General features: G+C 39.4%; 1 protein-coding gene and 1 long non-coding RNA gene across 3 annotated transcripts in view; one reads left to right on the forward strand and one right to left on the reverse strand.

The window, feature by feature from the left end:
- The window catches only part of LOC138177285 (uncharacterized), a 60,279-nt gene extending 57,589 nt beyond the window's left edge, over positions 1-2,690 (reverse strand). The window contains exon 1 of one of the 2 annotated variants that reach the window (XR_011172464.1): positions 2,589-2,690. This is a non-coding gene — a long non-coding RNA (uncharacterized lncRNA). The other variant, XR_011172469.1, reaches the window with a different exon arrangement.
- A 216-nt stretch (positions 2,691-2,906) lies between these two features.
- RABL6 (RAB, member RAS oncogene family like 6) overlaps positions 2,907-13,204 on the forward strand; it is an 83,446-nt gene continuing 73,148 nt past the window's right edge. Inside the window, exons 1-2 of the mRNA XM_069108387.1 lie at positions 2,907-3,338; positions 12,960-13,094. Coding sequence (XP_068964488.1) covers positions 3,209-3,338; positions 12,960-13,094 — 265 coding nt within the window. The 5' untranslated portion in view covers positions 2,907-3,208. The remainder of the gene's footprint in view (positions 3,339-12,959; positions 13,095-13,204) is intronic.

Raw genomic sequence — 13,204 nt, forward strand, 5'->3', positions numbered from 1 at the left:
GGATAAGAAGCCTAAGAAGGTAGGAAAGATACATTTTATAAAGGGCTTCAAAAGTCAAGCACAGGATATGGAACTTTATCAAAATGTCTATTTGATAAGGAGCCACTGAATTTATTTGACAGCTGAATGGAGGATGGACTGGAGTGGGGAAAGACTTGAGGCGTTGAGTCCCACCAGAATGCTATTGCAGTCTAGGAGAAATATGATAGGGGCTTTCATCAAGGGCTGTGGCAGTGTCAGAGGAGAGAAGAGGGCACGCTGGGGAGCTACTACAAAGGTAGAATCAACAGACCTGACAGCTAACAGGATTGAGAGGTGGGGGGAGTTTTGAGAATGCCCTTAGACAAGTGTCTCTGGGTCTTTATAGTTTCCTCCTCTATTATATATGAAGGTTGCATTACATGAATTACATGTGGCAGTAAGAAAGCACCAACATGTGGCAGTAAGAAAGCACCAAAAGCATTGAAATTAGACTGCCTGGGTTCAGGTCCCTACTCTGTCACTTATCAGGGACTTTGGGTAGTCACTTTAATGACTACCTCATTACCTTACTCCTGGACTATTTCAATAGCCTCCAGCTTGGTCTCCCTACCCTCAAGTCTCTCCCCACTAAAGTTCATCTTCCACTCAAGCTGTCAAAGTCATCTTCCTAAATCCTAGGTCTGACTCTTGTCAACTTCTCCCCTCCCCTCACTCCCACCCCCACCCCACCCCAACTCATAAACTCCAGTAGCTCCCTATCAAATATAAAATCTGAGTCTTAGTTACATTTTTAAAATGATAATAACATACCTTACAGGGGTCACATCCCCAGGGTGGAAGAGGAGAGCACTTTATAAAGGGTAAAATTTTGAATGGAACCTATTCTCTTATTTTATTTTTGGTTTTCAACATTCACTTTTATAAGATTTTGAGTTCCAAAATTTTCTCCCTTCTCTCCTCTGACACTGAACACTATGAGACCTCCTCAATAAGATCAACTGCTACTGAAAAAGAAATTATCCAAGTAATTCAGGAAAATCTAAGTGGATAAAGAATGTATATTGCCCAGATGACACCATCCATTTGTAGTAGGGACCAAAACAAGTCTTTCCCCATAGGTACAAAGCCTCCCTCGGTACAGAGTCTTGTAAAATCAGTGGGTAGCATTTAAGTGACTTGGGGTCCCTAGCTAAGTAAATGTCTGATGCAGCATTTGGACTCAGGTCTTCCTAACTCCAAGTGCAGTACACCATATACTGTGCCAACTAGTTGCCTATCTCTGTGAAATCAATTTTGTCTTTTCCAAGCCCTTTATAAACAAAGCTGCTCTATTTTTTTTTTTTTGATGCCTTATTAGTTTGAGTGGGAAAGGAAGCTAATGGCCAAACCTGGGAAAATGAAAGATACTGAAGTTCCCAGGTTCCACTGGAATAAACCAGATAAGTGAGGTTCCTCAAAGTGTGCCTTCATGTAAGAATAATCTGATACAAGAAAAGGACATCTGGAGTCAACATGACTTGGGTTTGAATCCTGGTTCTGCCACTTACTACTTACTTTGGGACAATCACTTAAATTTTCTGAAGCTTTTTCCTTATCTCAGCCTCTCAGGGTCCTTCCAATTCTAATTCTAAATCTAGAATTACTCATAGGTTTATAGATTTAGAGATCATCTTCCTTCTGTCTCTAAATCTATAAACCTATGAGATCATTTAGTTCAAATATCCTCTTCCCCCACTCCCCCATTTCATAGATGAGCAAACTAAATTTCAAAGAGCTTAAATGATTTGATTATGGTTACACTGTAAGTGAGAGAGTGTAAGAGCTAGTATTTGAAACCAGGTCATCTTGGTTCTAAAATCCAACACTCTTCCACTGTACCATGCTGTCTCTTGTCACAGATAGGCAGCCTATTTAATTCATCCATCCAGAACTATACACTGAACAGACAATAACCTGGGACCACAACTGAATACAAGGGTGGAGGAATAGTCCTCAGGAGAGTATTCAATGGTCTTAAAAATCTGAAACTGGTCACAAGCATGAAAGGCCATCTTATTAACACTGTTATTCTCCAGATGCAAATACAGTAATTCTATATAATTGCAAATCATGAAACAACATGGCCTCCTGGTACATTGTAACCTGGATGTGAGAGATGGGGTCTTGGGGGTAAAGAGTACAGCCTACTGTAGTGTAAAACCAAGACTTATCTGGTTTTAAATCCTGTGTATCTGCCATTATTACCTTCCTGGGGAAGGGGAACAAGAAGAGATACCCCCTCCCAACTGCTCCCCCTTCCAACTGCACCCCTGCACCCCAGCCATTGGGCAAGTCATTTTACATCCCTGCCTCAATTTCCTCATCCGTGAAATGGGAATATTAAAAGCACCTACCTCCCAGGGTTGTTACAAGGATCAAATCAGATGACATTTTGTAAAACCTTTTGCAAGCCTTAAGGTGATACCTAACTGTCATCACCATCATCAACAGATCGAGGTGGAGGGTCTCTGAAGGTGAGTGGTGTATCTGGAGGAGAAGGAGGAGGGTGTCTCTGGGAACAGTGGGGCAACTCAAGAGGAGAATTTAGATTTCCACTCTGTACTTACCCCTTCTCTCCACCCCCACCTCCTCGCCACTTCCCCCTACTCTCCCCCTCCTCTGGAAGGGGAAAAGGGGGAGGGGACTCCGTTCCTCCACTCACTAGCTCCGCCCACATGTCCGTGTCCATTACGAGCCCCCGTAGCTGAGGAGAAGCTCCGCGAGGTACTCTTCTCACCGCCCCCCTCCCCCTCCGCCTGAGCTGGCCCAAGATGGCGACGCAGTCGAGCAGCTGGCGGCGGTGCCGAAGGCCGCGGAAACTGTGCCACGTTCTGTGAGGACCCCTGGAGACCCCACCTGAAGCCAGGTTGGAAGCGGAGGCTGCGGCTAGCCCGCGACAGTCTCGAGCCGAGCTGCGGAGAGCTAAAGGCCAGACAGACCACCCTGCTTCCTCCGCCCCCGGCCTTGAGAAGGGAGCCAGCTGGGGCTCTGCCCAGGGGGAGGGGGACGGGGAGAGGCCACCCCCCAGCTGCCCCCCAGCCTCGCCCTCTGTTCCCCCTTCCCCGGGCATGGTCCCCCCCGCGCCCACCCGGAACTTGCCCCTCCGTGACTGAGGACGCCGGGGAGCCCTGTGAATCCTCCGGGACCGCTGTAGGGAGGGAGGCGCGGAGCCGGGGAGGGGAGGAAGATGTTTTCCGCTCTCAAAAAGCTGGTGGGGTCGGACCAGGCTCCCGGCCGAGACAAGAACATCCCCGCGGGTCTGCAGTCTATGAACCAGGCGCTGCAGAGGAGGTTCGCCAAAGGAGTGCAGTACAACAGTAAGTGAGGCCGGGGGTGGGGGTGGAGGGTCTCCCCTAGCCCAGAGTCCCGAAAGCCCCTGAGCCTCCACTACTCTCGCCAACTTCGGGGAGGGGGGTCCCCGAGACACTTGGCAGTCAGTGCTGAGTGTCGCTGCCCTGGGGATTGAAAACCTCGTAGGGTCTGGAGCTAAAAGGACAATCTGCCTGCCCCCTTCTCTTACTATGGGGTAAACTGAGCATCCTGACTTTTCTTCCTTTACCTTTTTTCCCCTGTGGTTCCTTATTGGGAGGGGGAGGGAGGGGGCCGGAAGCTGGGTTGGGAGTTTGGGGAGCTGGTAACACTAGACAGAATCACACCAAGTCAAAGCTGGAAGGATCATGGGATTTAGAGTTAGACAGAATTGATAAATAGATGAGCTCATCCGGATCACAGGTTTCCTAGCATTTTAAGCAGGAAGAGCCCATTCCTTATAGGATTTAAAGAAGTCTTATAGGATTTAAACCAATTCAGCTCCTTGACTGAAGGAACATGCTGGTGGAGGGAGAAGATAACGTGACTTGTCCAAGGTCACACCCCTAGTGAGGGCATAAAATCAGAATTGGGGCCCAAGTCCTCGTCTACAAGTCCATTGCACGCTTCACACTCTCCCACACACTCTGTGATCCAGTGACACAGGCCTTCTGGTAGTTCCTTGGATAAGACACTCATCTCTAGTAGGCATTTTTTCACTGACTCCCTTAGTGTAGAATGCTTTCCCCCCTCATCCCTACCTCCTGGCTTATTTAAAGTCCAAGGTAAAATCTCAGTTTCTACAGGAAGCCTTTCCCAATTTCTCTTAATTCGAGTGATTTCCTTCTGTTGTTTATCTCCAATTTATACTGTACACAGTTTGCACAGTTACTTGTATGTTGCCTCCCCATGTTTACGATTTGTATCCTCAAGCAAAGTCCCTGGCACATAGTAGCACTTAAATGTTTGTAGAGTAACTGATTACAGAATGTTAGGAGCCCTAACAGATCTAATTTCTTTCTCCTAGTAAAGTCCCTGAAATAAGGAAAAGGAGAAATTCAATTTAATTCAACAAACATTTATTAAGCACAGGATGAGTTTCAAAGGATGGTGTCAAGTTTTAAGAAAAGTAGTAGTGGTCAGATTGAATTAGTTCTGAATTTGGGACCCTTTCAGTGTTCTGTGCTTGTCACTGCTCCCCTACCCCCAGATTTCTGAGAGTCTGCAGTTATATATTAATAGACAATGTGCCCAGATTAGATTTTATTTTGTTTTAAAAATCAGTTTTAAAATATTATTTTTGCGACGACCTGACATACTATCATAGATATAAGTAACCAAGACCAAGAGTAGCAGCTTTTACTGATACTGTGTACTAAAAACTAAAACGTTCCCCTTTTTCTAAAAAAAAAAAAAGCAGAGTAGGAGTTTTTATTGGAAAATATTTATATGACTACTCATTGAACACCCAAGGCAGCATAGTAACAGTGAAAAATTGCAGGCAATGGGCAGCTAGGTAGCATAGTGAGTAAAACTCCTGCCCTGGAGTCAGGAGGACCCAAGTTCAGTTCTGGCCACAAACACTTAACACCCACACAAAAATACTAGCCATGCAACCTTGGACAAGTTACTTAACCCCAATTGCCCTCCAAAAGGCAAAAAAAAAAAAAAAAAATTTGCAGGCTTTGAAGTCAGAGAGCATGGGTTCAAACTCCTGCCCTGACTGTTAACTACCCTATGTGTACTTGGGCAAGAAATTTCATTTCCCAATGCCTCATCTTTAAAATGAGCAGGTTGAATTACATGAGTAGCTTACAGTTCAAAATCTTTAATTCTCTGTGTGACCTAGATGTTATGGAAGTTTATAAGATACAGGTGAGGCATAGTTCTTTCCCTCTGGGAACTTTCAGTCTTTCTGGTCTTATTTTTATTTAAACTCGATTGTATTGTCATGCTAGGAGGTCCTGTGCTGTACAATTGTATAATTATCACCAAATTGAAATTATTCAAACCAGATAGACCCTAAGACTGATAATTTTCTTTGGAAAGGTGAATGAGAATACAGGAGTTAAAAAGACTGCAGTATATGACATTGACTATTCTTGCTGTCGTTATACATCCTAAATAGCTCTGGATAGGACATAGCTCATTCTATATGCTCTCTAAATGGTATATTGATGAAAAAACCACGGTAGGAAGTTTTGCTAAGCCTCTCTTTGGTTGAAAAATGTTAAAGTTATTGCTCACTAAAACTTCTGATAAGGTTTTCGATACAATGTTCTGGATATCCTTGGCTGTTTTGCCTGAGAAATTATTTGGAAAAGTAGCCTCTTGTTCTGTAACTCAGACTCTGAAATGAGACTCTGAACTTAATTCTAGAATTCTTCCCAAAGAATAGACTAGCTTATAACAAATAGATTTTAAATTAATACACCCTCTTATATAATAACTTATAGTCTTATTGAGTCATGTGCTTCTTCTTTGTAGTCTTAACTTTCAGATGTGAATTTTGAAAAAAGAACTTCTGACAAAGTTATAAAGTCATATATAGAAAGGACTTCAGTGGTCATAGAGGCCAGCGTTCTCATTTTACAGAATGAGCAAACAAGCCCAAGGAGGTGATGTGACTTGCCCATGGTCTCTGAGGTAGTGAATCAGAATTTGAACCCAGGTCCACTGACCTCAGTGCCTTTCATTCTTCCTTTAATTTTTTTTGTTGTTGTTGCTAAGAAGCAGTTCTGTGGGGCTATGTTTAGTAAAACTCCAGAAAGCATAGATACTCTTATTGTATATAATCTGTTACATTGCTGACAGAATGATAATTTGAAGATGATAAAGTGAGAATTTAAGATTTTCATCATACTCAAATAATATAAATAAACTCCACAGCTTCTATCCTCAGGTAAGTTTTTTGTTTGACATTTGATTTTGCTATATTGCAAATCAAGACATTGGCAGCATTTAAAAGTTTATATGTTGTACTTTGACAGTGTTTATTTTCATTCCACTTTTAACAATTGGATCCTAGGCCTGTTTCAAACAAAGTTTTCAGTCTTCATAGTAACTTGCCTTGGTGGTAGGATAGAATATTTAGAAGATGAACAGAAAAGCTTGGTCAGATTTAAAAACAAAGGTCACTGTGGCTGTATTATAACTGTAATTTATTTTCATTTGTTTCATTCACTAAATGTTCAGTTTCATCAAGGTGAAGAAATGAAGTCAAATAACTGCCTTACTGAATAGTTCATATAAATTAGTAGGATCTGTATTTAAGCCCCTGATTTTCCTTTAAGCTATAACACACCATTAATATGACACTGTGTTGTAAGAAATATTTTCTTTTCTTTTTTTCATTAATTTGTTTGTTTCCTTTTAGTTTACAGGATTCAATTCCACAATTGCTTGAGTTTCACTTTGTCCCCCTCTCCATTCCCCCCCATGGCAGCATATAGTCAAATTTAGGATCTGTAAATACTTTCACATTATACATTAGTCAGGTTATAAAGACGGATTGTATCAGCTGGAATGAGAAATGGTAAAGAGGACATAAAACCGAATAAGAGAAGGAAGAAGATCAGGTATTTTGCTTCCACCTGGATATAAACTCAGTTCTTTCTAGTTCTTTCTCTGGATGCACATATTTCTCTCCATCATGAGTCTTTTGGGATTGACTTATATCACTGCATTGCTGAGAGGAGTCCAGTCTATCAAAGTTGGTCATCACACATATATTGTGTCTGTAATTGTGTACAAATTTCTCCTGGTTCTACTCTTCTCACTCAGCATCAGTTTGTATAAGCCTCTCCAGGTAAATATGAAGACCATCTTCTCCTCGTTTCTTATAGCACAATAGTATTCCATAACATGCATATACCACAACTTGTTCAGCCATTCCCCAATTGATGGGTACCCCCTTAATTTCCAATTCTTTGCCACCACAAAAAGAGCTGCTATAAACATTTTTGTAAATATGGGTCTTTCTCCCACTTCTATGATCTCTTTGGGATAGAACCCCAAGAGTGGTATTGCTGGATCAAAGGGTTTGAAAGTATTTATAGCCCTTTGGGCATAATTCCAGATTGCTTTCTAGAAAGGCTGGATCAGTTCACAACTCCACCAGCAATACATTAGTGTTCCAATTTGCCCACATCCTCTCCAGCATTTATCGTTTTCCTGTTTTGTCATCTTAGCCAATCTGACTGGTGAGATGTGGTACCACAGAGTTGTTTTGATTTGTATTTCTCCATTCAGTAGTGAATTAGAGCATTTCTTCACATGCTTATAGATATCCTTAATTTCTTTCTCTGAAAACTGCCTGTTCATATCCTTTGACCATTTATCAATTGGGGAATGACTTGTATTCTTATAAATTTGACTCAATTCTCTGTATATTTTAGAAATGAGTCCTTTGACAGAGACACAGGTTGTAAAGATTGTAAGAAATATTTTAAAATGACTCTTTAATCCCTTGGAAATTTGGAGCAGTATTCTGGAATTTTTTTCACTCTCAGAAATGTGTGCTTTTCTGTGGAAGTCACCCTCTGAGAACTAGGAATTTTCATGTACTTGTTAAGGAGAAAAAGAAAATATCTTTTACTTCAGGGGCTCAATTTATAGAGACCTTAGAGATCATTTGGTTCAGTTGCGACCTGATAGGAGTTTTGGTAGAATGACAAGGTGGGAAACTGAACTGTAAGGGGTTAAGAAGGGAGTGGGAAGAGGGAAAGTGAGGCACCTCTTATGGATGCTTTTTTGTAGTTTAGGGTTCTGTCCTGGGCCCTCTTCTCTCTATATACTACTTCACTTGGGTGAGTTCATCTCTTTCCATGGATTTAATTACTATCTCTGTGCTGATAATTTTCAGATCTACCTATCCTGCACAAAATTGTTGACCTCCAATCTTATACTTCCACCTGCCTTTAAGACATATCAGCCTGGATATCTGAATTTTAAATGTCAGAAGCTGAATTTGAAATCAGGTTTTTTTGAGTGTAGGCCCAGGGCTCCATCCTTTTTACTACCTAGCTTCCTCGCTAGAGATCAGGAAAGACTTGACTTAGAACATAGCTCATTCTATATGTTCTGGAGGTATATAGTACATAGTACCTCAGCTGAGTCTTAAAGAAAGCTGAGGGTTCAGAAAGGCTTGGATGAGAATAAATTTTAAAAAGTTTTAAAAGAGAGTAAATTAAAAAAGAGTAAAAAAAAAAAAAAAGGTATAGAGATAGAAGATATCTGTAAAGTCAAAGGATTAAAGGTTTCATCCAGATCCTAAACCCTTTGCTTGCCTTGGTCTGCCAGTTTATACCTCATCTGAGCCAGGTAAATGATCTGTTCTCGTTAAGAAGTATCTTATCTCATATAGAGAATAATAAGTTGAAATGTATTGTTTATATATTTTTTCAAACCTACTAGCAAGCCAAGTATATCTGGTAGTAATTGTATTTAGGTTTTAATAGTCTTTTCCTATTTCCCTTATTGATGGTTGTATCACAGATTTTCTTCCCAAAACTGAATTTTTATATGTAATTCTTCTTCACCTGACATGTAGTATTTGACTTCATTTTTTAATTTGAGATGTACTATTTACTGTTAAGAAAAAGGTGACTGTCAATTGCCAATCCAAGATTTGGAATAAGTTAGTATTACCTCTTTTATGAAATCTCTGCATCGCCTTGCAGCCACCCCTTCCATTTCATGTAATCAGAGACACCACCCCCTTTGGTTTGCTGAGGTCTTAATATAGTACAATATCAGTTACCTGACTGGATATGAGGCTACAAATTGTTTTATTTCCTTTCCCACCTCACCTTGTCTGAACAGAGAAAATCATAGCACTTAAAAACAGACATTCCAGAAATCAGCAAAACTTTTTTCTCAAATAGATCTCACAGTGATCCAGTACATATTAAAAAAGGATCCAAAGTAAAAACTTCATTAGTACTCAGAGTAGAGAATTTTCTTATCACAGAAACCTGAGGTATTTTTTGTGTTGTGATTTGAGATATAAAGGCAAAAAAAAAAAAACCTCAGACATTTCTCATTAGAATGTTATCTTTTTTTCTCTCTTTTTTATTTTTTAGTTTACATCATTCATTTCCACAAGATTTTGAGTTACAAATTTTCTCCCCATTTTTCCCTACCCACCACCCCAAAACAGCGATCCCACTGAATATTCCCTCCCCCAATCTGCTCTCTCCCATATCTTCCCCTATCTCCCCTCCAACTTTCCAGTAGGGCATGGTGGAGAATATATATATCTTTTAAAAATGGAACAAAAATACTGTAGGCTTGAATGATGCTTACTTAAGCAAATAAATTAATGATGCTTACTTAATTAAGCAAATCAGTTAACATCCTTAAACTTCAGTTTCCTTTTCTGTAAATTGAGACAATGAGGATCCTAAGGCCTTTTCCAGGTCTAGATCTATGATAAACTATAAATGTGAGCAGTTGATAGTGCTTATTGGAGAAACCTATCATGGGGCAGCTAGATGGAGAAGTGGGTAGAGCTTAGGGCCTGGAGTTGAAATTCTGCCTCAGACATTTACTAGCTATGTGACCCTGGGCAAGTCACTTAACTCTTTTTTTCTTAGTTTGCTCATCTGTAAAATGAGCTGGAGAAGGAAATGGCAGACCACTTCAGCATCTTTGTCAAGAAAACCCCAAATGGGGGCGGCCAGTTAGCACAGTGAGTAAGAACACCAGCTCCAGTGTCAGGATGACCTGGAGATCGAATCCTGGGCTCAGACACTCAGCATCACACCCAGAAATAACTGGCCGTGTAACCTTGAGCAAGTTACTTAACCCCGATTGCTTAAAAAAAAAAGAAAGAAAGAAAACCCCAAATGGGGTCACAGAGTCAGACACGACTGAACATTTTTACAAAAGTACAGTTGAGTGCTAGTTGCTCTCTTTTTGTTGGTAAATCTAAGGAAACTGAACTGGCCTCCTTACATGTTTTACCACTGTGCAAATTTTCTAATTCTGTTTAATTAAAATGCAAGCATTTTGAAAGTGATGCCTGTTGTCTTATCAGACAGAAAGAGATCAGATAAGAATTGTTATATATGGCCTACATAGAACTTTTAGACTAGTAAGTTCTAATAGCAGCTATCTAGAAGAAATGGTTTTAGGATTTTTTGAATCTCCTGAAGTAACTGATTATTTTATTATGTTAGTAATTTAAATTTTAAACATTAATTTAACATCACTCTACCTGAAAATAGTATAGGGGACAGCAGAGCATGGGATGGATAGATGGTGTATCATGGAAACAACAAACATCAGCTTGAACAGACAGTGAAAAGAAACAGTGGAAGATAGAAAGGTCTGGTGTGCTCTGGTCCATGGGGTCACAAAGAGTTGGACATGAATCAACAAAAACAAATACATAGAAACAGAGATAAACTGTTATTTTTATATTTATATATAGCTCTCTGGGCTATACTTGATGCCATTTCAGTTTTATCACCGGGGAAGCTAAATTCCTGATAGAAAACTAACATTTGCTTTTGTAAGATTGGTAATATTTGTTAAATTGTGTAATGCCAGAGTTTTAAGTCATTCAGGGCATTTTGCAGTTTGTAAAACTCTGATAAATATCTCTAGCAGCCCACTAAAATATGAATCGGACAATAATACCCTAATTTTGTGCAAACTATTGGTAGTCTGGGCCTATATTGATTTCCTAAACTAAGATACTGTCCATATTTTCTAAGATTTCATTCAAATTATACAGAAGATAAAATTCTATAGTGTTCTTTCTCCAAAGAACTCTGTGCTTTCTCATATTCATCTGTATAATAGCTATGTGAGGAAAGAAGGAAAGAATTATTACTGGTCACATTTTATAGAAAAGCAAATTGGAAAAAAATAGCTATGTTGGAAAAGAAAAGATGAAGTTTAAATGTTCATTAATTGATGAAGATAAAATAGAGAGAGAGATTTAAACCTTATAGCATTATATAAATAATGTTGATGTTGTTATAATATCCAAGGTGGGAGTAAAGATTTTGAGGCTAGCAAAAGTAGAATATTCTGTGGTTTGTGGAGTAAACAGGGAGAAAGAATATGTTTCCTGGGAGAAAAATGGAGTATCTAACAAATATATATTAACCCTAAACCTCAGATAGGCACAAACCATTTAAGTGCCTGAGTCCCTGCCTCACAGCCACATTTGTGGCAAAACAGGTGCAGAGTACATACTTAATGTTCGAAGACCACCTACCATAACCATTCACATAGTTAAGGGTATAATGGAACATTAACTTGGAGTCAGGAAGACCTGAATTTGAACATTGCCTTAGCTATGTGCCCCCTCAGTCTGCTCTTTCTCCACTCTTAGTTTCAGTTTTCTCATCTGTAAAATGAGAATAATAGCATCTGCCTGAGAAGGTTGTTGTGATATATGTATATGATGATATGTTTATATAATATGTGTGGTTTATTTAAAGCTCTCTGTAAACCTCAAAGTGCTACAGAAATGTTGATTATTATTATGTTTACATGTTTCCTGAAGAGTTAGCAATTACTCAGAAACTTTTCTTTCCCTATGGCAAGAGCAAATAGTGTGTTCTAATCTAGATTCTTCTAGCCATTTATTATGGATGAATTGGGGAGCTTTTACTCTTTTTTGTCCTGGTTTTGGGAACATTAACAATTTCCATTATGTTAGCCCCAGAGTCATTAATTTTCTTATTTAATTGAAAAATCTATATCACTACATTGGTATCTTAAATCAGTCTAGGAAAAGATTTGAGAAACAGCTAAGTGGTAATGAGAAGTATATGATAGGTGATCCATGGGATTTTTTGCACTATCAGAATGAGCCACAGACTAAAAACTTTGAAGAACTACTAGTTAGAGTGGATAATTTAAAATATGGCTTAGGTTAGGAGGGCAATAAATTTATTTATAAAAGCTTTATAGAAAAGTTAGTACATTTAGATGAGAGAGATTAATTAGTGGCTATAATGTGCACTATATTTAGATGAGAGAGAAAGATTAATTAGTAGCTATAATGTGTGGTCTAGACTTGTAATTATATTGACATAAGGGACTCCCAGTGTGGTAGTTCCTTCTACTCATACAGATGAACTGTCTGGAACTTTTAGCTTTAGTTTCCTAGGGTACTAGGTAAGTGACTTGCTCATAGTCACAGGGTTAGTATGTGTTAGACACAGAACTTGAACCCATGTTTTCTAGACTAAATTTAAAGCCAATCCCTTATCCACAGTGCTGCACACTGCCCTAGTAAATTATACAACTCTTAAGTTCAGATGGAGAGCATTCCAGGTACCTAAGACAAGCATGGAGATTGAATTGGGAGAAGGGAATTAAGGGAACTTTGAGAAGCTTGATATAGATCGTGGAATTAAGGAAAATTGAAAAGTTCTGAAAGTTCTAAAGCTGGCTGTAGAGGTTTAAATTTTATATTGCTGATGAGTTAACACTAATGGGTTTGGGAAATGGAACTGATGTGATCACAGGGACAGATAAATAAGATGGTTTGGTAACATTTGAGTGTAGACTGTACAAATGAATAAATGAAAATAGCTAACATACATTTCTTTCATAGTTTGTATTAACCAGTTTTTGACCTCTCTTTCCTTTTCTTTTTGACTTAGTGAAAATTGTGATCCGAGGAGACAGAAACACAGGAAAAACCACCCTCTGGCATAGACTCCAAGGAAAGAAGTTTGTGGAAGAATATATACCTACACAAGAGATACAAGTCACCAGTATCCACTGGAATTATAAAAGTAAGAAAGTATGGGGAGTAAAGATGGGTAAAGATGAGTAAACTGTCAAGTGTGATTGGCAAGTGTAGCAGCAAGCACCCCAAGCGTCCTCAGGGTTTGCAGCTACCACA

The sequence above is a fragment of the Petaurus breviceps genome, unplaced genomic scaffold, assembly GCF_028583685.1.
Source record: "Petaurus breviceps papuanus isolate PSGF00001 unplaced genomic scaffold, PetGlider_PUasm1.0 90383, whole genome shotgun sequence".
NCBI lineage: Eukaryota > Metazoa > Chordata > Mammalia > Diprotodontia > Petauridae > Petaurus > Petaurus breviceps.